Source organism: Salvelinus sp. IW2-2015, linkage group LG24 (genome assembly GCF_002910315.2).
Source record: "Salvelinus sp. IW2-2015 linkage group LG24, ASM291031v2, whole genome shotgun sequence".
NCBI lineage: Eukaryota > Metazoa > Chordata > Actinopteri > Salmoniformes > Salmonidae > Salvelinus > Salvelinus sp. IW2-2015.
Window position 1 is genome coordinate 9,038,576 of NC_036864.1, and position 21,581 is coordinate 9,060,156.

General features: G+C 45.1%; 2 protein-coding genes and 1 long non-coding RNA gene across 8 annotated transcripts in view; 1 reads left to right on the plus strand and 2 right to left on the minus strand.

Moving 5' to 3' along the window:
• LOC111951396 (myotubularin-related protein 5-like) overlaps positions 1-11,531 on the plus strand; it is a 95,423-nt gene extending 83,892 nt beyond the window's left edge. The window contains 13 exon segments of the mRNA XM_023969459.2: positions 1,976-2,061; positions 2,064-2,119; positions 2,253-2,429; positions 2,605-2,706; positions 2,885-3,070; positions 6,860-6,986; positions 7,208-7,338; positions 7,586-7,828; positions 7,918-8,025; positions 8,275-8,480; positions 8,578-8,665; positions 8,783-8,914; positions 9,063-11,531. Of these exon segments, the coding sequence (XP_023825227.2) occupies positions 1,976-2,061; positions 2,064-2,119; positions 2,253-2,429; positions 2,605-2,706; positions 2,885-3,070; positions 6,860-6,986; positions 7,208-7,338; positions 7,586-7,828; positions 7,918-8,025; positions 8,275-8,480; positions 8,578-8,665; positions 8,783-8,914; positions 9,063-9,161 (1,741 nt within the window). The 3' untranslated portion in view covers positions 9,162-11,531.
• LOC139022952 (uncharacterized) lies at positions 1,265-1,968 on the minus strand. Of its 2 annotated transcripts, none has more exons than XR_011474031.1 (4): positions 1,928-1,968; positions 1,773-1,893; positions 1,408-1,470; positions 1,265-1,291 (listed from the first exon to the last, which is right to left on the minus strand). It is a non-coding gene; the product is annotated as an uncharacterized lncRNA (long non-coding RNA). The 2 variants fall into 2 exon arrangements; XR_011474032.1 differs by having other exon boundaries at positions 1,773-1,858; positions 1,894-1,945.
• Positions 11,532-12,664: 1,133 nt separating the features above from the next.
• LOC111951395 (serine/threonine-protein phosphatase 6 regulatory subunit 2) overlaps positions 12,665-21,581 on the minus strand; it is a 17,241-nt gene continuing 8,324 nt past the window's right edge. The window contains exons 4-23 of one of the 5 annotated variants that reach the window (XM_070434783.1): positions 19,495-19,681; positions 19,269-19,406; positions 19,067-19,132; positions 18,729-18,955; positions 18,275-18,401; positions 17,825-17,977; positions 17,388-17,630; positions 16,729-16,793; positions 16,489-16,604; positions 16,276-16,361; positions 16,048-16,128; positions 15,871-15,968; positions 15,659-15,716; positions 15,431-15,558; positions 15,156-15,313; positions 14,866-15,010; positions 14,581-14,663; positions 14,257-14,431; positions 13,739-13,858; positions 12,665-13,436 (exon numbers count right to left, since the gene is read on the minus strand). In XM_070434783.1, the coding sequence (XP_070290884.1) occupies positions 13,385-13,436; positions 13,739-13,858; positions 14,257-14,431; positions 14,581-14,663; positions 14,866-15,010; positions 15,156-15,313; positions 15,431-15,558; positions 15,659-15,716; positions 15,871-15,968; positions 16,048-16,128; positions 16,276-16,361; positions 16,489-16,604; positions 16,729-16,793; positions 17,388-17,630; positions 17,825-17,977; positions 18,275-18,401; positions 18,729-18,955; positions 19,067-19,132; positions 19,269-19,406; positions 19,495-19,681 (2,506 nt within the window). In that variant the 3' untranslated portion in view covers positions 12,665-13,384. Of the gene's footprint in view, positions 13,437-13,738; positions 13,859-14,256; positions 14,453-14,580; positions 14,664-14,865; positions 15,011-15,128; positions 15,314-15,430; positions 15,559-15,658; positions 15,717-15,870; positions 15,969-16,047; positions 16,129-16,275; positions 16,362-16,488; positions 16,605-16,728; positions 16,794-17,387; positions 17,631-17,824; positions 17,978-18,274; positions 18,402-18,728; positions 18,956-19,066; positions 19,133-19,268; positions 19,407-19,494; positions 19,682-21,581 lie in introns of all 5 variants that reach the window. The other 4 variants (XM_023969458.2, XM_023969456.2, XM_023969455.2 and 1 more) reach the window with 4 other exon arrangements.

Here is a 21,581-nt window from a genome sequence, read left to right on the forward strand (position 1 = left end):
TCTGTTAAGTGCCTTATCATAATCAAGATGTGATTTCAGTCATTCTGAGCACTGTGGGTGGATGCGCTAGTCAGGTTACACACCCAATGCATATAGGTCTGGTACATTTCTCAAATGTTTGGTGAATTATGCTGTCGATCAAATGTCCAGCRCCACATTTTCCCATCGGAAACCCTGAAACACACACACTCTCTCTTAAGCCAGAGTTTGTGACTCTTAGCTTGTGTCTATCTCCAGACTCGTCAGATAAGCTGAGGCAGCCTAAGATCGGAGCTCTGATGAAACAGGTGATGGGAGGCAAGGAGGACGTACCTGGAACCTTCAGCCGCGGAGGTGAGATTGTGGTTTTACTGTGTTTGTATATGGTTGTGTTACTTGCATCAATTAGTTCATTGAAACTTCCTTTGCAAGGAATGTCTTATTTCTTTGGTTTGGGATTGTATTGTGACTTGCCCTACAATTACATGCCAAGGAACATTCACTGGAACATGCGAGTGTGTTTTAACCCAAAGAGGAATGGTGGTTATGTTACCTGAATAATAACGCATCTCCATAGCTTATCCATATTTGGGCCTGTGTGTATGTATAGCTGTGTGAAACCATCTCTCCCTATGGTGTTGGTTAACGGGCATCATCTCTGTGTCATTTGACCTCAGCTCTGGGTCAAAGGGCGAGGGTCATCTCCCTCTCTCAGCCCAGAGTTTCAGGCAAGGCCAGAAACCCCCCTGGAGGTACAGTATGCACCGGACCCCTAGCTCCCCATCTAACCAATCAGGACTCTTAACAGTGAAGTCAGTCAGTCTGTCTGCGTTGGCTGGCACCCCTGCCCGTTGGTCCCTCTTTCCTGTGATGCCTAGTGTGTGTCTCGCTCTCTCAGGACTAACCTTTTGTTGTCCAATCTCTTTGTTGGCGAGATTCTCTTCTTCTTTCTAGGCATCTGTTTGCATGTTTTCTAGTGGGCCGTCGACTCCACACACCATGCTGCAGATTGTACTGTTTGTCCATGTTTCTGTTCTTTGTTTGATTACTACTGTGTGCTGTGAGTGGTCTGATGACTCATGTTTTTCCAGCGTTGTTAGGTTTGGAGCATCATTTTCACATATAGCTATTTAGCAAAATACTGTATGTGTGTGATAACCCTCTATAACCTCTACCTGTATGTGTCTGATAACCCCTTTTGTAAACCTCTACCTGTTTGTGTGTGTGATGTACCTCTGTTGTGTGTGTGATGACCCCTCTAAACTCTACCTGTTTGTGTGTGTGTTGTGTGTGTGATGACCCCCTCTAAAACCTCTACTGTTGTGTGTGTGTGTGTGTGATTGACCCCTCTAAAACTTACCTGTGTGTGTCTTGATTACCCCCTCTAAAACTCTACTGTGTGGGGGGGTTGATTGACCCCTCTAAAACCTCTACCTGTGTGTGTGTGTGATGATTTCCCTCTAAAACCTCTCCCTGTATTGTGGTGTAACCCTCGTAAAACTCTCCTGTATGGTGTGTAACCCCCTCGTAGACCTCCCTGTATAGTGCTGTGATAACCCCTTAAAACCTCTACCTGTTGGGTGTTGGTTAGCCCCCTTAAACCTCTACCGTGTGTGTGTGTGATGACCCCTCTAAAACCATCTACCTTTGTGTGTGATACCCCCTCTAAAACCTCTACCTTTATGTGGTGATAACCCCTCTACAACCTCTTATTGTTATACCCCCTCTAAACCTCTACCTGTATGTGTGTGATAACCCCTCTAAACCTCTCCCTGTATGTGTTTTGTGATAACCCCCTCTAAAACCTCTCCCTGTATGTGTGTGATAAACCCCCTCTAAAACCTCTCCCTGTATGTGTGTGATAACCCCCTCTAAACCTCTACCTGTATGTGTTGTGATAACCCCCTCTAAAACCTCTCCTGTATGTGTGTGATAACCCCCTCTAAACCTCTACCTGTATGTGTGTGCTCCAGGGAGTGGGGCAGTATCCGGGCAGTGGGCGTCTGAGTGCCTACAACCCAGAAGTGGGGAACAGGCTGTCCAGTAAGGAGTTCCCCAGCCCAAGCGGGGGCCCCAGCGAGCCCTGTTCCTCAAACAGCAGAGGGCCTACCTCTACATCATCGGAACAGACACAGCTCAGGTACAATTGCCAATACACAATACTACACTGGACTGTCTACTGATTTGAATATTGATAAAGACTCAATATCTCACAAGTCTTTGGAGGTGTTGGTATCATTGAACCTTGATCTCTGTTTGTCCCATATCATCAGGGTGGTAAGCAGGACTCGTTCCAGCAGTGGGAGGTGGTGCCCATCGAGGTGTGTGACGTGCGTCAGGTGAAGAACAGCTTTAAGAAGCTGATCAAGGCCTGTGTTCCCAGCTCAGCCACCTCTGAACCCAGCATGACCTTCCACCGCTGCCTGGAGGAGTCCGAATGGATGTGCCTGGTAATGCTCTCATTCATTGAGTGTGTGTGTGTGTTAGCATGTGCAACTGTAAAAGTGTATGTATTGTGTAAGAGAGTGACCTATGGATGCATTTTGTTTTTGTATGTTTATCCTGACTGCATAAGTTCATGTGTGTATGATTTAAGTGGTTTTGTCATGACGTTTGTGTGTCCAGCTCCACAGAGTTCTGCAGGTGTCTGTCCTGGTGGTAGAGTTGTTGGACACAGGCTCGTCAGTCATGGTCAGTCTGGAGGACGGCTGGGAYGTCACTACTCAGGTATAACACACGTACTCCCTAAACGTACTGGCAATGCTTACACACACCTCTCACAGCTAATGTAGGTCTCAACCCTGTCTCTGCCTGTGCTAACGGTCTGTCTCCTCACTCCGCTGTTTAGGTAACCTATAAATTACAGTCATCCTGTCTGTGACTATCGCACCGATTCTGTCTCTAGGTGGTGTCTCTGGTCCAGCTTCTGTCAGACCCATACTACCGGACCTTCGATGGCTTCCGCCTGCTGGTGGAGAAGGAGTGGCTGTCGTTTGGCCACAGGTTCAGTCATCGCGGCGCCCAGACCCTGGCCAGCCAGAGCAGCGGCTTCACACCTGTGTTCCTGCAGTTTCTCGACTGCGTGCACCAGGTATGTACGTGTGGGGGTGGGTTTTATGAGTGCAGGTGTGACAGTAAAGTGTGTTTGTCTAACCGTGTCACTGGGTGTTTACATGTCAGCTACTTTACCCATATCACCTGGATTCTGCTATTTATCTGTGTAGGTGTGTGTCTGAGTAAACATGTGCGTGCGTTTACCAGAGTGTGACAGTGCAATTTTTTCCCTGGCCAGTGACGTGGRCTCGCGTGTTTGATGCGTTTCTGGCAGAGGGTTTCAGTCGTCCTGTCTGTATTTATGATCCCAGCTTCACACTGGCTTGCTCTATTGAACCCCCTGTTACTGTCAGTAGTGTTATTATTACACATACAGGGACGAACAATGTGTACAAAACATTAGGAACACCTTCCTAATATTGAGTTGCACCTCCCTTTTGCCCTCAGAACAGCCTCAGTTTAACAGGTGACACCAATAAGGGATCGTAGCTTTCACCTGGATTCACCTGGTCAGTCATGGACAGAGCAGGTGTTCTTAATATTTTGTACACTCAGTGTATCTGGGTCGTTCCCATAATGAGTGCTTTTTGYGTCCCTTTGATGTTTTATGTAGAAATTGTACACAAATATTGAATTTTAAAATCCTATATTAAATGAAATGCCCTTGAATATAGACCGAATGGAAAAATGAATACATTTTGTGTGTCCTCTGACTTGTAGGAAGATTTTTAACCCACTCAATCCCAACAACATCATTGTAAAAACACTAGTTATTTTGTTGCTTTGATAGTCATTTCTGAAGATGATTATTTCATGTGATTCATTWTAAGGTCAACCCTGTCACATGAACTCTCATTTTAATATGGGGAAACTATWAATTKTATMTTTTTTCATTCAAAAGAACCATCTAATAATCAAATCATAGAGTGAAGCCGCCGGTGGGCTGGTTCTACTCTTTTTGGCCGTTTGGTGGTAACTGAGTGGGTCGAGCATAACACGTCAACCCTGTTACCCATAGACAGACAGGCTAGAAATGTTTGAACAACTTATTGGTGAAGCTTGCATTGTTGCCCCTCCCTGTTTCACACAACAATCTTCCATTTCCCCTGTCACAAGGGGATTTATGGATAATTCAAGATTTACTACAGTAATTTTAGGTAACCTCTTGAGATGGGGATTTTTATTTWATTTTTTAAGTTGAACATGTGCTCTTTTTAACAATGTTAAAATTAGGTGAAATAAAATGCTTTTTTTTTTCTTTTTTTCATGCTACTCAAAGGGAACCTAATTGGTGGAATGACCCGTATCTCACTAGAATCCTTTCTCTCTCTGCCTAGACTGTCTTTAAATAGTCTTCGTCGTGTAAACTATGTTACAAAGCTCAGCCAAGAACTATTAACCTGGATCAAATATTTCCTGAATGTAATCAGATGAGTACGCTATGTCCGACCATCCTGTTATATGGATGTGCTAGAACAGATTATTTAAAAGTTTTAACATGTCTTCCTCCTTTCCCCTTCATCCAAACATTTGTTTGAGAGAGTGCAGAGTCTGCTGACTCTGTGGCCCTTTCTCATTTGGGTGAAAGTCTGTCCTAAGTGGTCCAGGAGCGTGTCAATTTTGAAGGGTAGGCAAATGGAAGAGTTTCCTCCCCTCCTCGAAAGCCACCTTTCATCGAGGATAGTCATACAGTTCATTCGGAAAGTATTCAGATCCCTTCACTTTTTCCACATTTTGTTACGTTAGACTAAAATTGCTCAAAAATTATTTAATTTCTTAAATAACATACTCTTCAATCTACACACACTACCTTAAAATTACAAAGTGAAAGCCACAACTGGCCGTTGCCGGGAGTTCAATAGGATGGCACACAATTGGCCCAGCGTCGTTAGGGTAGGGTTTGGCCGGGAGGGCTTTACTTGGCTCATCGCGCCCTAGGGACTCCTTGAGGCGGGCCCGGTGCCTGCAGACTGACTCCGGTCGGCAGTTGAACGGTGTTTCCTCTGACACATTGGTGCGGCTGGCTTCCGGGTTAAACTGGCGGGTGTTAAGGAGCGCGGTTAGCCGGGTTTCAGAGGACGCATGACTTCGCCTCTCCTGAGCCTATTGGGGAGTTGCAGTGATGAGACGGGATCAACTTTTGGGAGAAAAAARGGGGTAAAAAATATTACTTGATTTGAGTCCACCTGTTGTAAATTCAATTGATTGGACATGATTTGGAAAGGCACACACATGTCTATATAAGGTCCCACAGTTAAAAGTGCATGTCTGAGCAAAAACCAAGCCATGAGGTCGAAAGAATTGTCCGTGGAGTTCTGAGACAGGATTGTGTCGAGGCACAGATCTGGGGTACCAAAAAATGTCTGCAGCATTGAAGGTCCCCAAGAACACAGTGTCCTCCGTCATTCTTAAATGGAAGAAGTTTGGAACCATCAAGACTCTTACTAGAGCTGGCCGCCCGGCCAAACTGAGCAATCGGGGGAGAAGGGCCTTGGTCAGGGAGGTGACCAAGAACCCAATAGTCACTCTAACAGAGCTCCAGAATTCCTCAGATGGGAGAATCTTCCAGAAGGAYAACCATCTCTGCAGCACTCCACCAAGCAGGCCTTTATGGTAGAGTGGCCAGATAGTGGCCAGATGGAAGCCACTCCTCAGTAAAAGGCACATGACAGCCATCTTGTAGTTTGCCAAAAGGCACCTAAGGACTCTCAGACCATGAGAAACAAGATTCTCTGGTCTGATGAAACCAAGATTGAACTCTTTGGAGGAAACCTGGCACCATCCCTACGGTGAAGCATGGTGGTGGCAGTTGTTTTTTAGTGGCAGGGACTGGGAGACTAGTCAGGATTGAGGGAAAGATGAACRGAGCAAAGTACAGAGAGATCCTTGATGAAAACCTGCTCCAGAGCGCTCAGGACCTCAGACTGGGGCAAAGGTTCACCTTCCAACAGGACACCACCCAAAGCTCACAGCCAAGACACGCAGGAGTGGCTTCGGGGACAAGTTTCTGAATGTCCTAGAGTCGCCCAGACTTGAACCCGATCGAACATCTCTGGAGAGACCTGAAAATAGATGTGCAGCRACGCTCCCCATCTAACCTGACAGAGCTTGAGAGGATCAGCAGTGAAAAATGGGAAAAACTTCCCAAATACAGGTGTGCCAAGCTTGTAGCGTCATACCGAGGAAGACACTAGGCTGTAATCGCTGCCAAAGCTGCTTTAACGAAGTACTAAGTAAAGCATGTGGTTTTTCAGTTTACAGTTTTTAATACATTTGCAAAAATGTCTAAACAGTTTTTACTTCGTCATTATGGGGTATTGTGGGTAGATTGAGAAAACTATTTAATACATTTTAGAATAAGGCTGTAACGTAACAACATCTGGAAAAAATTAAGAGGTATGAATACTTTCCAAATGTACTGTGTGTATCCTATCGGAGGTCTTTGCAGAAGAGTTCTGAAATCTGCCACCCCATTTGAATCAGCTTTTGTTTTTTCGTAGGAGAAAAGCATATACACGTTTAAAAACAATATGCTACTTTTATCTATAAAATGTCTTGCACAACTAGCTACATTTGTTTTATCATGTAATTKATCACATTCGCCTGATGACGCGTGAGTGGAGAGGAGAGTCTAAGCTCGTTTTCCTTCTCCTCGCCGCCTCTCCTCGATTACATTTGAACTTTTTCTAAAGGAGGTGAAAGAGGACACAGGAGTTGAGTAAATCCAATTGAGAAAAGGCCAGTGAATGTTTGACGATCAGGAAGTTGAGCAGTAAACAGAGGAAGGGCAAACTGACGTGTTACCTTAAATCCTGTACCCCTACAGATCCACCTTCAGTTCCCCATGGAGTTTGAGTTCAGTCAGTACTACCTGAAGTTCCTGGCCTACCACTACGTGTCCAACCGCTTCAGAACCTTCCTGCTCGACTCGGACTACGAACGCATCGAGCTCGGTGAGCCTTTTCTCCGTTCTACAGATAWGGGCTCGAGTTTTCCACTTATCAGATGGCCTATCTCCAGATTCAGGTTACATGGTTAGGAGAAACTCCAGACCCCATAGATACTATCGGAATTCTTAGAAGTAGGTTATTTCTGTACACTTTTGGGTGTTTAAGTGTAACTTGTATGCCAGTTGTGTGTTCAGTGAGTTGATGAACCTTCCGTCTGTATTAAGGGGTTCTGTACGAGGAGAAGGGGGAGAGGAAGAACCCGCAGGTGTGTAAGTCAGTGTGGGATTACATCGACCGGCTCAACAAGAAAACACCTATCTTCTTCAACTACATGTTCTCACCAGAGGATGAGGAGGTGAGTGAGCCTGGAACTCTACTGGGTTACGTTAGACTGCCCCCTGGTGGGGAAGTTTACTGAAAATTCAAGTGGATTTTATCAATTTTCTAATCAAGTGGAGGTTTAGTTTTACGGTCTTAGACTTAAGATGTACTAGACGATCTTGTAGTTACAATTATTACTTTTGTTTACATGCACGTTTTGTGGTAACAAATGTGGTCATTTACTAGCTAAATCCGTGTTTTTACTATTTTCTTTTCCCCAGGTGCTGCGGCCGTACAGCTTCATCTCCAACCTGAAGGTGTGGGACTTCTACACAGAGGAGACGCTGTCTGAGGGCCCGTCTTACGACTGGGAGCTGGTGCAGAGGGGCCGGCAGGAGAGGCTGGCTGAGGAGGTACCTGACAAACCAGACACAACCACCCCCAAGTCCCAGCGACGCATCGTCTGGCCCTGCTACGACAGCCGCAGCAGAGTGGTACCCGACGCCATMACCAAACTGCTGCAGGTTAGTGGCGATTACTTACACATTACGTACCATCAGTATACTGCAGTAGTCCCTGTATAAATTCTTATACATGAATCTGACTGTCCTAGGACCTGCAGAGTCTGGAGGCAGAGTTGGGGCTGCCACCAGAGAAATGGAAGGACACCTGGGACAAGATCAAGGCCAACCAACGGACCGAGGCCAAGCTGGAGAACAGGGTGAGAAACGCTGGACAACCAGAAGCTAACCTAGGGTTTCACTGGCTATTAGGATGCCATYCTTCTGACTGACAAACTTACACTTACTTAGACTTTTGGAAGATTATTTGAAAATAACTTCTTGTAGATTTATAGTAATGTGTTCTACTGTCCTCTTGTGGCAACTCTTTSTGTTTTATTGAATATATTAGCCCTCATCTAATATCCTCTGTGTTTTCTTGCTCTTCCTCCATTCTCTCGCTCTTTCAGCCGTCTTTCAACAGCTCCTTGCTGATGTCGTCCAACCTGAGTCACCAGCGGCGGTCTCAGGGGGTGTACCTTCCGGAGAGTGGAGTGGGCTCCTCTATTAACCTGGCCATGGACCGTGAGACCAGCACCACCTCCACCCCTGTGGCCGGGCGCCCCAGCACCAGCACCCTATACAGCCAGTTTCAGAGCACGGAGAGTGAGAACAGGTCTGTACCCCCACCCTTATCGCTGCCCCAGCAACACATTACCCCTCAGTGTGTTACGAAAGTGGCTGAATGGGTTTCTTCTATCTTTGACTCCCAGGAGTTTTGAGGGTATCCTGTTTAAGAAAGGCGCGTTGCTGAAGCCATGGAAACCCCGCTGGTTTGTGCTGGACAAGACCAAACATCAGGTAAGAGGAGGGAGGTGGACTGATGATGGACTGATGATGGACTGATGATACTGATGATACTGATGGTGATTGTTACTGTGGTGGTGATGACGGTGACAATGATTTCTCTCTGTCTAGCTGAGATACTATGAGACCAGGCAGGACAAGGAGTTTAAGGGGGTGATTGAGCTGGCGGAGGTGGAGTCTGTCATTCCAGGCACGCCCTCCATGGGAGCGCCCAAAAACATAGAGGAGAAAGCCTTCTTCGATGTGAGTTACCAGAGCCCTCAGGGTGATGGTTTTTATGTGTGTATTGTGACGTGTTTGCTAAATGACTCAAATGGAAAAAAGGAAATCTACTCGGTAACATAAGCACGGTCAAACAGTCTTAACCTCTCTCGTTCTCTTTCTACGGCAGCTCAAGACGACCAAAAGAGTGTATAACTTCTGTGCGCAGGACAGCCCCAACGCACAGCTGTGGATGGACAGTATTCAGAGCTGCCTCTCTGATGCCTAGAGATGCACGGCTCCACCATAACAGGAACTATCCAACCAGGAACCAATGAGCAATGCTGAGGCACCCGATGGACATCTCTGCTGGCCAATCACAGGAGTTCCTCTCCAGAAGGAGGCGGGATTGAGASAGTCCTTTCCACAGTTGAGCGCTGTTCAGTGTTGAACTGATGTCACGTTTCAGTGTTTTTGTTATAAAAATGAAAGAAAGAAGTCCCTGAATGACCACTCGCTTTTGTCTCACCGTGTTGCTGGCTGCAGCCTGTCACCTTGGTAGTACAACCACTCTTTGCGCTGGATGTCTATGCAAAATGGAGCTAAAAGAAACAAAGCATGATGTAGTTTGTTGTGTGAGCTTGAAGATGGACAGTTTCTCAGTAATCTAACTGGGGCCTCCAGCATGTTCCAGCATGCAGATGTAGCCAGACCCTCCCATCTCCGAGACTACAACTCCCATTCCTCCACACTCCAGGGAGGAGGTAATGATGAACTACATTATCCAGCCTTGTCTCCAGCCCAGCCATGCCTGTTGTCCATGAAAACAGGAAGTGAATTGGAGTGTTTCCTTTAACAACAGAATCGGCCCCAACTGATGCTAGCTAACGTTGAAGCCTCCCGTTTCCCCGTCACTGCCTGAGTCTTACCCGTGAGGAGTTGGACTCTCACAGATCCCCTCTAAGATGTCTCTTATTCCCCAGACACACCACCAAGGGAGCCCTCAACAGTTTATGGAGAATTTCTATTTTTTACAGCTGATCTGTTACATTTTTGGGTCAGAGCAAGATCAGTCCTCCTAGTTATCACACCCAGAGCAGTTGATATGCTGTTATTAGCCCTCGTGATCAAACCAGGAGGAAATTCTAAATCCGCCGGACAGGGAGTCTGTCTGCAGAACAATATTAGTGTTTACACAAGAAGCTATGGGCTGTACTTCTTCATCAAAAACCACTATTACAGTTGAATGTTAAGGGATGCTGAAGGAACAGGAGGGATATATTTTTGTGAAGATTAATTTATGCACAAAATGTGGATGGGGCCTGTGGTCAGAGCAGAGGGGATTAAGGGATGGATGACTAGTCTGTTTACTACATGGCACAGTGCCGAGACTGGATCTGACTAACATGACAGACTTCCTGGATACGACCCCCCTCTCCCCCCCCTCTGTTTCTATGGTCTGGTTTAATGTTGGACAAATGCTATTTCAGTTATACAAGTGCCAGTGGATTTTAACATGTGACAAGTATTAGACAGTTGGATTGGAATGTGCTCTAAACAACCAATTTTGTTTTCAGGTAATATAGTTCTTAACCAGAGGGGGGCGTTAGGTGTTCAAGGCACTTAGAATAATTCAAATCCAACCAATTAATAGCATTGAAAAGTCTCAAAAGCATGTGTCCGAGCATAAGATATCACTCTCTGTGCACCTACTCAGCCTTTGTTTGGTGGTCTGTGAGTCAGCTTGGCTTCTGAACAACTGCATCTATGTGAACAGTAATACTTCAGCGAGTCCCAACTTTCTCGCCGCTGCTCTTCTGTCTAAACCAGTGTTTTTAGCTAGAGGCTGTTACATTCTATTCTTAAGCCTGTACATAGGAGTCAATGTCTGTTAAGAGCCTTGTAGAGAGAATATGTTTAGCTGGAATTTGTGAGATTGCAATTAAGTCAATTTTTAGTTTTTTTATGCTACAGAGCAGTATCGGTTAGCCCTCAAGTTAAGAAAACAGACACACTCTCCTCGTTTAACACAAACATTGCCGTGTAAAATATGGTTATACTGCTGTCTTGTTGAACATAAAATTTGAATTGTAGATTTGTGTCTAACTCCTTTTGTATATACTACTCAGATTTGTATGTAACGTTTATGGTAGTAATTTATTTAACTTTGTCTCCTCGGTAAGGAAAGTTCCTCAAGCACCATTTATTTTTAAAATTAGGAATCCAATGTGCCATTTGTTTATTTCTGTGTTAACGTGACTAATGCTACTACTTTTTGGAAAATGTGTATAAGTAAACCCTGTCTTTTTTATTTTTTACATTGTCCATCCCCAATATCAATATCACACCAGAGTGGAAATGGTGTGTTTGTATGAGCAAGAACTAGCCTCCCTAGTTAGTGGGTTTTCTGGAATGGAGTTACGGAATCTCATTTTTGCTTACAGGCGGGGTGTGACAATGTCACATCCAGCCACCCCAACACACACTTAAAGGCCAGCTCATCCCATTATATCCACAACATTAATCAGATCAATACAATATAATTTATTTGTGATTTTCCCCCCCCCTCTAAATTAGAAGTTTCCTTCTGAGCCGGGTCTGTCAATCATGTAATATATTTTTTAGAATTAAAACAAAAACACTGTGGGTTTAAACTTCACTGGTTTGTCTGTCTCAAGTTCTTATTTAGTCCAAGATTGTAACAACTGTTAATGTCTCTGATTTATGAAGCTCTCAATTTTAGAGCTACATGAGTTCAAAGACACAGCACCAGCCAGGTAAAACCAACCTCATTCCCTGGTTGTTAGACAYAGCACCAGTATGAAAGTGGATGTGATGGTTAAATAGATATGACAGATCTATTAATCATGTATCCATGCAGGTGATGGTTGTCCAGAGGGGCCTCACCCTGGAGTGGTTAATGGTCAGGGATCACCATTCTGAAGCCACTGTTAGASTAGGCAGGAGAAACAGAAATCAGACTCGCCAAGTAAGAACATGCACTTTTTGAAGAAAATGCTGTCAGGTCAAAGACAAGTTAGAATCTACTGTCGGTGACATACTAAAGATGTTCACAAAATGTGAGGAAAGCTGATGCTTTCACAAGACATTAACCTGTTAACACAAAGCATAATMATCTGTTCTATGCTCACACTGATATATTTAGATTGAAACAAGTTGGCATCAAGACACTCACCTCCATTCTGGTCACAGTCCCAAAATGAGGGAAACGCCAATGCATCCTCCCCTTCCTCTCTGCCTGAAGGTGATCAGACATGATTGGATGGGTGAAAGCACTATTGTTGGATCAGTGAAATCTCCAAGGAAGGATGCATTTAAGTACTTTGCTATTCATGTGGTCAACCACACTAAGTCATAACTTGCTAGGTGTTAAATGACTAAATACACTGGTTGATATACCACTTACTGAATTTTGCTCTGCCCGGAGTACCCCTTCATGTGAATTTTACCAGTAGATCTATGGTGTCATGAGTATGRGAACCAGTGCACTAGAGAGATCAAGTATTTAGCAGAACCCAACGCTGACCTTCGCAAGAAGACCGCTTCACCCCTATCTGGTGCAAAGGCAGTTCCTGCCCTGAAAGGGTTTAGGAAAAACGGAACATTAAACACACRGTGATTGCTTGTAAAATTACTTTAAAATGTAGATATTTGAATATAGGTAGATCATGTTTGGTTGATTTTAAAGGGGATAGCAATAACAGTCAGGTCTCAGCTCACTAGCTAGGTCAACGGAGAACCGGTTATACATGCAATAACAAGACAAATCAAAACCTTGAGTTTAGTTTATATCCAAATTAGTTGGCCCATAACTATACCGAATGAGTCTTCCTTTCGACAACACTAAAAGTTGATTTAAATAAAATGGCTAATTGTCATTATTGCACATGAGCAAAAGATTATAGAACTGTGTTCCTTGGACACTTTAAAACATTCAGAGAACTGGTGAGGTACAAGAATAAAGAGATGTTTTTCCATGACAAAAAAAAAGAGAACACAGAGCTGAGGGTAGAACAACATTGTCCTATAATGTACAGTAAAAATGGCTGCATAAGTGCCTTTTAAGCTCTCAAGGAGAAAAATATTTCAGAAAGGTATTTATTGTTGAGGCATCATTTCGTTAAGTTAACCTGTGCTCTCAGGTCCAACCGTTTGTGAAAAGAGTATGAGAACAAATCCTTCAGAAAACTTTATACTCCTTTCGGATTTCGGTTGTTTAAAAGATCACTGCTACATTAAAACCACACGTACGTATGAGCAACATCAGAAAAGGCTTTGAAGACAATTTCCTCTACACTGTTCTGCCTATTGGTTGCTTTTACACGTCCCCGCCTCATTATTGGTGCTGATTGGCAGTGTCCAGGTCCAATAACATGGCAGCGTGATTCATTAAAACACTGTAGGTTGCAGTGAGGTTATTTGGGAGGGGGTGGTCTCCCTGGAAATGGCACAGTCTGTCACACCAGTCTGGGGTTTAGGACTGTCTGCCCCTCAGACAGGCCCATTGACTGCTGGCATCTCTGGGCACTGGGGTGGATCCTCTCTGGAGGGGGAGGRGGGGAGAAGAGGAAAGTGAGGAAGATTGGGAGAGAGAAGATGGTGATAACATAATCCTACATTGCAGACCACCTCTCCTTCTCTGGCMGGCTAGAGTTCACAGTAAATACTTCTACAGGCTCACAACGCTGGCAACTAGCAATGCTATTGTTCAACGTCCAGATGTGTGGCTTGGCTCTGGCTGTTTGGAAAAGGAAACCGGGTTGCTAGAATATTTTTAGCCCTGATCTGCCTGGAATCTCTACGTGCAAGCATGCATTATTTGTACACACACGACCTGGCACCTACTTGTTGTCTGTCTGAGGGGTGGGGGCYGAGGCTGGCGGTGTGTCTGCTGCAAGCTGTGCCTTTGGGGGGGACTTGGGKGCATCAGTGAGGGACAGTTTTTCCAGAGGGATGGGGTTCTCACTGTAGCACAGAGAGAAAAAGTTTTTTTTTTTGTTGCTTGTTAGTCAGTCATCAACAGAAGTGTGTGTGTGTAGAAAATAAACATGTGAAGAGTTTTGAGTTGAACTGTTAAACTGTATTTTGGTAGTTTAACCACTTGAACTCATATTTAAAATGCTAGTGATTCTTCCTCTTCAGTAAAGCACATTCATAGTTCATGGGAAGCTCCCTGGATTTCCAAACTCTGAATCCAGTAATTTCAGTTCCAAGTCCAGTGTATAATTACTTCAATGTGGTAGTTATGTTTCAAATATAGATGTTTATTTACATGGGTACTAAGGCTTGAGTGGACTTCTACAGAAAATGATTTAGCATTGACTGTGTGCGAGTATGAYGAGTCTAACTCATGTTAAACCAACCTTTTGACTTCTGCTTTCTTGTTGGCGCCCGAGCTGGTGGTTTCCGTTGCGGCGGCGGCAGTCTTGTCGTCCTCCTCGCTGTCGGAGCCCCCGGAGGAGCTACTATCTGAGGCTACGAGGGGAGCCTTCCTACCTTCACCCACCGGCCACTCACCACCGGGAGAGGGGCTCGCACCTGGACACACAATCACTTTGGCTTGTGGGTTAAGTAATGAAAGCCTTGTAAAACGTTTTATTGTTCTCAAATGCAATAATGAAAGTCTCCACAAGGGAGAGCTAAGCCAAATGTCAGGTGGCTGAAACATCCCATCATCCCACACTCACCACTCTTGTCCGGACCCGGTTTGACTTGTTTGTCTGTGTCACTGCTGCCTACGGGAGAGCTGCATCTGGGGCCAGCCTCTGGRCTGCAGGGAGAGGAGGTAAGCTTCAGGTACAGAGAACTGACAACACGCCACTYGGTATGTAACACAATGAAGTAAACAGGGTCTTATGTTGGTGATYTAAAAAGGTCTTACTAAAAACATTTTGATAAATTGACAAGTTACAATATCCCAGACACTAACATCAAATGTATATAAAATTGTACGGAGARTGTTTGGTTCCCACCTGCTGAAAGGTTGGAACTCCGTGAAGTTGGCCCAACCTGCCTCCTGTTTGTCTCCTCCACTCCTCCCTGGGGAATCCCAGCCTGCAGGACCCGGAGAGGACGAGTTACCYCCAGCTTCCCCGAAACTCGCTGTCCAGCTTGGACCTTCACATGATAACATGGTAAGAGGAAAAAGTGTACAATAATGGTTTTCACAAAGTGGAAACCATTCATGATGACTGTCTAATTGATTGAGTAAATATGGGTAATAAGCATAGTTTACAAATAGCTGATTGACTGCCGGGCGTACTGGGAGTGTTGTCCTTGCTCTCCTCCAGGCTGCATGGATCTGAGGCGCTCTGTCTGGAGTCGTYTTCCTCGTCTGAGCCCGACCCGCGGTCCCGCTCCCGACCCCCGTTCTCCASACTGCTCCTGGAGCTGCTCTCTGAGGTGTGGGACACCCCAAACCTGACACACACACACGGAGAGAGGTTTGATGAGAAAAAKAAAGAGAAATCGAGGGAGAGAGCTGCACATTGGCATAGCATCCCCTACTTTGTTTTTGGATCTTGAATTTTTACCAACCTTGTTCTGGATTTGACTTGTGTTGCATAGTTAATCTCCTTCTCCTCCCAAATGTCCTCCTCCTCTTCAGCATCGTCAAACTGACGTATCCTCTCTTTACAGCAGGCCTCAAAGGCAGTAGCGTTGGCCTGCATTCAAYACAGGGAGAGGGAAACGCATGTAAACATTTAACTTTCACTACACACACAATGAAGCTGGTAGACATTACAGAACAATACAACAACTTACACTATTATCATCAGCATCTAGATTGAAGTTTATTTCTGCAATCCGGTCAAATGTGGCACTTAGGAAAGGAAGGAAACAAAATAGCGTTTAATGCAAACAGCAGCTGTTAGCCCCCCCAGAGGTCTTTGTCATAGCAAACTGCTGTACAGTCTGTTTCAAAGCTGATTTCTGGTTATTGGACAAGGAATAGTGGAACGGATGACTAAACTCACTTGATGTTTTCATCATGCTCACTGAACTCCTCATCGTTGAACCCAAACTGATCCACAAAGTTGGCAGTCATCTGCTGGATCTGATAGTCTGAGAAAGCCTGGGGGGGGGGAAACATGAAGTAATGATCTTTCCTCATGGGCAGACAAATGTGTCGTCATGGTGCTGTGGCTTCCTACCTGTTGGAGTGACAGATCGTTGGGGAAGGGACTCTCCATATCATCATCTTCACTGGAGGAGTGCAGGTTATGGGTGCTCACCTGGGACACACAGGACAGACAGAGAATTAGAGTGAGGAAATGACAGACAGAATGTGTAGAAGGGAATGCTTGTGTGATTGAGCAAGAAAAAAAAGGGTGTCTATGTGTGTTGGAGAGAGACAGAGATGGTGACTGAATGGTTGATACCAGTTCCACTGTGTTTCTCCTGTTGGTCTCTCTCAGGGTCTCATCCACAAAGCTCTCCCAGCGTCCTCTGCAGTCCTCTGGCAACTCTGCAATATCACAGTCCAGTTCTAACTGAGCACTCACCCAGGCACAGTAACCGGCAGTGGAACATTCTTTGCTATTCTTTTATGAATACAGAAGTGGTAATCTGGCAGCTCATGAAAACACACATACCTTTGATGAGGTCACTGATCTGGGACTGGACTGGTCCTTTCTCTAGGTTCTGTACCACCATGTTGGCCATCCTGGTCAGGTGACCCATGTTACCTCTCCTAGCGCCGCCCTCCGCCCTGAGAGACAAAACCACACACCGGTTAATGACATCTAACAGACACTACTATCATTGTAGTGAAACAATACTGGACAATACTAAAAGCAGTTGTTCCCCAGATTTGAGTGTCTGACATGTCTTACTGTATTTGATCGTTCTCCTCCCAGGCGTCCAGGATCCTCTGTACCAACCGACACTTCTGGAAGAGCTGGGGAGGAAGTAGAAGAATAAATAAATAAATTCAGAGACAACATAAAAACAGAATAATAATGTATAACGCTCTCAGACCAACMGGCTCCGAGACAGCTTCTRCCCCCAAGCCATAAGACTGCTAAATAGTCAATTAATGGTACCCAAACTATCTGCACTCACTAGACCCCTCAAACTCAACTCTGGACCTAGAAGCCAGTTCCACTGAGTTTTTTTTCATTGTTTCCCTCTAAGTGGGAACTGATTGGGTGCAATTAATAATCAGGTAGAACAGAAAAGGAGCAGGCTCTGGACCTCGTATGGTGGGAGTTGAACACCCCTGCACTAGACTATATATATATATATACACACTTCAATGACATTCACACCTTTTCACACATTATATGCTGCTGCTGCTACTCTGTTCTTTATTGGACTCATCTATCTTGATGCCTAGTCACTTTACCCTGCCTTCATGTACATAGCCCTTCCCTACGATGTAAAATCAATCAATGTGCAGAGGTAGAGGCTCATAAGAAAATTAAATGTTATGTTTTATACTAGGCTATTACTGCACATAGACAGATAAACGCAGAGCTACCAAGCCACCTACATGTGCCACCAGGGTGTTGTGAAGGGTGGTCTCCTCCACCGGGTCGCTGGCCTTGGCTGGCTCCCCAGCCTCACTTCCTGCCTCCCCCTGGTTCTCTGGGCCTGCTGGGTGCTTCTCTTCCTCGTGGTTCTGGAGGCCCGGGATGGGCCGCTCCTCTGGGACAGAGTGGTTCAGGATGGACGCCACACACAGCTCCACTTGGAAGTGCAAGAAGTTATTCCATGAGTACTTGAAGAACAGGTCCTGTGGAGAGCAAAGAGCGAGAGAACCGTGGTGACCGATGGTAGGTGACAGAACAAGAAAGAGCAAGAATGTGAGTGTGAACGACAGAAAGGAGAGGAAGTGAATAAAAGAAAAGTGCCAGAGCGTGAACAAATGAATGAATGCGAAAGAGTAAGAGAATGGCAAGTTGATGAAATCCGGCGGTGCAGACACACCAGTAACTGGTCCATTGTGGTGAGCTTGCAGAGCTCCTGACAGACACTGGGGRCGCTGGTCTGCAGCAGGGCGGCCACTAGCCTGGCCACGTGAAGGCGGGCGTTCCCCAGCGGCTCCTCCAGAAGGCCAACGGTCGTCAGTATTGCACTTTTCTACACACACACACCATGTTCAATTCAATTACTRAACAGTCCAATGTATACAGGAAGAACTGTGTTGAACAAGTTGATTCAATTGTGTGTTAATGGTTGGAGCCGAGGTAAACACCCTGAACAGTTTATTTATAAAAGTATGGTTGGAATTCTACTGCAGTCTGTTGGCCTCCAACATAATCAAATAAGAACATTTTAACAAAAAGTATTATTTGTATGTTTCATGACTGAGTCTTTCTTAGTACCCACTGACCACTGTAAATTGATCAGCCATTCGGCCTTACTGTATATCCTTACCTTGGGGGGATTCAGGAGAAGCTGCTGGAAGTCCTTTAGATGGGGCTCAATGGCATGTAGAATACTGCTGTTGACAGTGTAAGACCTTTCATATCCCTGAGAATAGAGATCCATCAGCCCCTCCAACCTGGGACAGAAAGAGAGAACGAGGGAGGGATAAGGAAAAAGATGTTCACATGCTAAAATAGCTGGAGAGATGGTCCCTGTCCAGAAACAACCTCTAGCCCCTACCCCTGCCTTAAGCATTTGGGAGATCTGAGAGGATTAGTAAGGTGTAAGCAATGTGGTGATAAATCCAGACAGCCTATCAGAAGGCAAGGTGGATGTATTACCATATTGCTTAAATCTATCATATCTTTTTTAGATCTYCACAAGTGGCGAGAGGTTGTTTCTGGACAAGGCAATGGAAAGAGATATGAGGGAGGGAGAGAGAGAGAACAGTTGTTCCACTCACCCGGACCTTCTGGTCTCCAGTAAGGTAAGTAGCACTTGAGTTCCGTTAACAATGGAGGCCTCACTCCTCTCCCCCTCAAACATAGTCTTCAGGAGCCCGGCTACGCTCTCCTGCGACTCTAGTACAGCCAATAAGGGGTCGGCCTCGGCRTTCTCCTGCATCTGATTGGCCTGGTCTCGACTAAGGCGGATGATGTCACAAAGCGTCTGGGACGCATTTGATTGTCTCTGGAATAAATAAATTAAAAAGGATTCWTACTTCTGACCAGATAGTTAATATCAACTGCCGTGCCTTGTCCAGGAGAATACTGCAATATCAGTCTAAGGTCTATGACTCACTTCCTCGTCTTTGCCTGTGTGGATGAGCTCTGTGAGTCTCTGAATAAGCTTCTCTTCGCTCAGCCACTGAGATAAGGAAAGAAAAATGATGACAGTGAATGAATGAGAGAAATACAAGACGTCCAGGTCAATAAGAAATTATATTTTATAATTGAACAACATTTATGAGAACAGGAACCGCTGGCAGATAGTGGCAGCTTACATTGAGGACCTCCTGTCTCAAGGGGGCAGGCTCCACACAGCTGATGAGGCGAAGCAGCAGGTCCATCATGGCAGAGGCGTCGATGTGTTTCAGCACCAGGCCGATGAAGCCATCCTTTTTCCTCAGGAAGGAGATTACCTGGCGCAGGAGAGACATTTGGTGAGCTCCAGGTAGGTCCTTACACTTTCTTTATCCGCCTTTATAACTTCTTGGGCATTGAGGTTACCTGTTCTGTTTTCCTGGCGATGAGGTTGCCGATGGTCTTGCTGAAGAAGCTGGCTAGTAGAGGGTTGAGGGGTGGGTCCTGCTCCAGGAAGTGGTAGAGAGTCTCCAGGAGTGACTCGTCCCCGCCCAACTTGTCGTTGATGAGGGACACATCTGATGTCAAGAGCTCACAGGCGATGTTAGGGAACCTGTAGCGGGGGGACAACAGGATGAGAGGGGAAGAAACAGTCTAAGGAAAGGCTGTGTGGGAGGGAGGTGTACAGTCTGTATTAATTCTTGAAATATAACTTTTACGATGTTTGGAAATATTCTGACAACGCTCATCTCGTCAATTCTGAATTCATGTTTATTGGACGGAGTATACTGAAGACCACGTTGTGTATGCTATGCTAACAGACCCAATCAAGACCAGGGCCCAGTTTCCCAAAAGTATYTTGTGGCTAAGTTCTTTGTTAGAACCATAGGATCCTATCCTAACTCAGCCTTGAGATGCTTTTGTGAAACAGGGCCTATTTGGTGTTCTTTGTGTCTTGTAAGCTACTTTAGAGGGCTAGATGTTGTCCACAAGAGGGCATGCATACAATTAGGAATTAGAATAGTAATGTAATAGGATCTCTGATCTCTGGGCATGTTTCAAACCCAACGCCACCTGTTGTACTCGTCACATTAGAAGGATCAACCTAAAAACATTAACTAATTTAGAGGCATCTATCATGGCACTGGTAGTTCTGTTCCCTGTTCATGACATTAAGAGTTTAAAACATCATAGTGTTTCTGCACTGTCAATTATCAGTCTTCAACCTTAAAGCCTTCATAAACGGATCTGGGCTCCCACTAAATCTGGGATTCAATCCAATCACAAGTTATAGGCATTGTGGCTTTTAAAGGCAATGTTCCCGCTTTTGCAGAGATCCCATTCACAGTAAAAGCTGCACAAGAAAAAAAAATATATTTAACCTTTATTTAACTGGGCAAGTCAGTTGAGAACAAATTCTTATTTACAATGACGGCCTACTCCGACCAAACCTGGACGACGCTGGTCCAATTGTGCGTCGCCCTATGGGACTCCCAATCATAGCCGGATATGATGCCGCCTGCATTCGAACCAGAGACTGTAGTGACGCCTCTTGCACCGAGATGCAATAATTGAATATGTCTGCTCAATCGAAATTGCCTTTAAAAGCCGCAATGCCTATTATATAACCCGCAATGGGATTGAATCCCAACTTATATATTTGACATATAGGAGACAGTGGGTGAGAGGTAACAAACTGGCCTCACGTCTAAACTTGTGTGTTCAAATCTAGCAGGCTGTGTTTTTGTTTAAACAATTCTCAACAAATATTTGAAGATAACTGTGTATTTTTGGGGGAGTATGAGGTAAGACCATTGGGTCAAAGGTTTGAATCTAGCTGCATGTGCTTGTTTGTTCTACTCAACCTCAACTGTGTGAAGAGAACATGTRTAGTGAAGTACTCAGTGGCTCTGGAGTAATAACCTTGCCTCAAACTGATGGTTGTGGGTTCAAAGCTAACTGTTTGTGTTTGTTTGTGCTTTCACAATTCTCAATATCAATCATATGCAGAAGCATGTATGAACTGTGAAGGTGTTGTGGCTCTGGGGTAAGAACCTTTCCTCCCACACTGACGGTTATGGGTTCAAATCTAACTGGTTGTGCCTTCTCAAAGTCAAACGTGTTTTCAGTGTGAAGGAGTTGTGGCTCTGGGGTAAGAACCTTTCCTCCCACACTGACGGTTATGGGTTCAAATCTCTGCTGGTTTTATTCATGTTCTTGTGAAGTGGCTGCCACAAATGGTTGGAGGGTAGTGGTGTTGGAAGGGAGTGATGGCCAGATGGGATAAACCCCCCTCTACCCCCACCTTCGTAACACTGAACAGCAGTGATTATTTCCCCAAAAAGTAGGCACTGCAGGCCTTAATTCTGGAATCAGTTTTGGAATACTGACTGTTCAAACGTTAGCAGTGACCAAATGGGGTGTGTGTGCTCAGACAGCAGTCATTAGCTCACTAGTTAGTAACGATGGGTGTGTGTGCTCAGACAGCAGTCATTAGCTCACTAGTTAGTAAC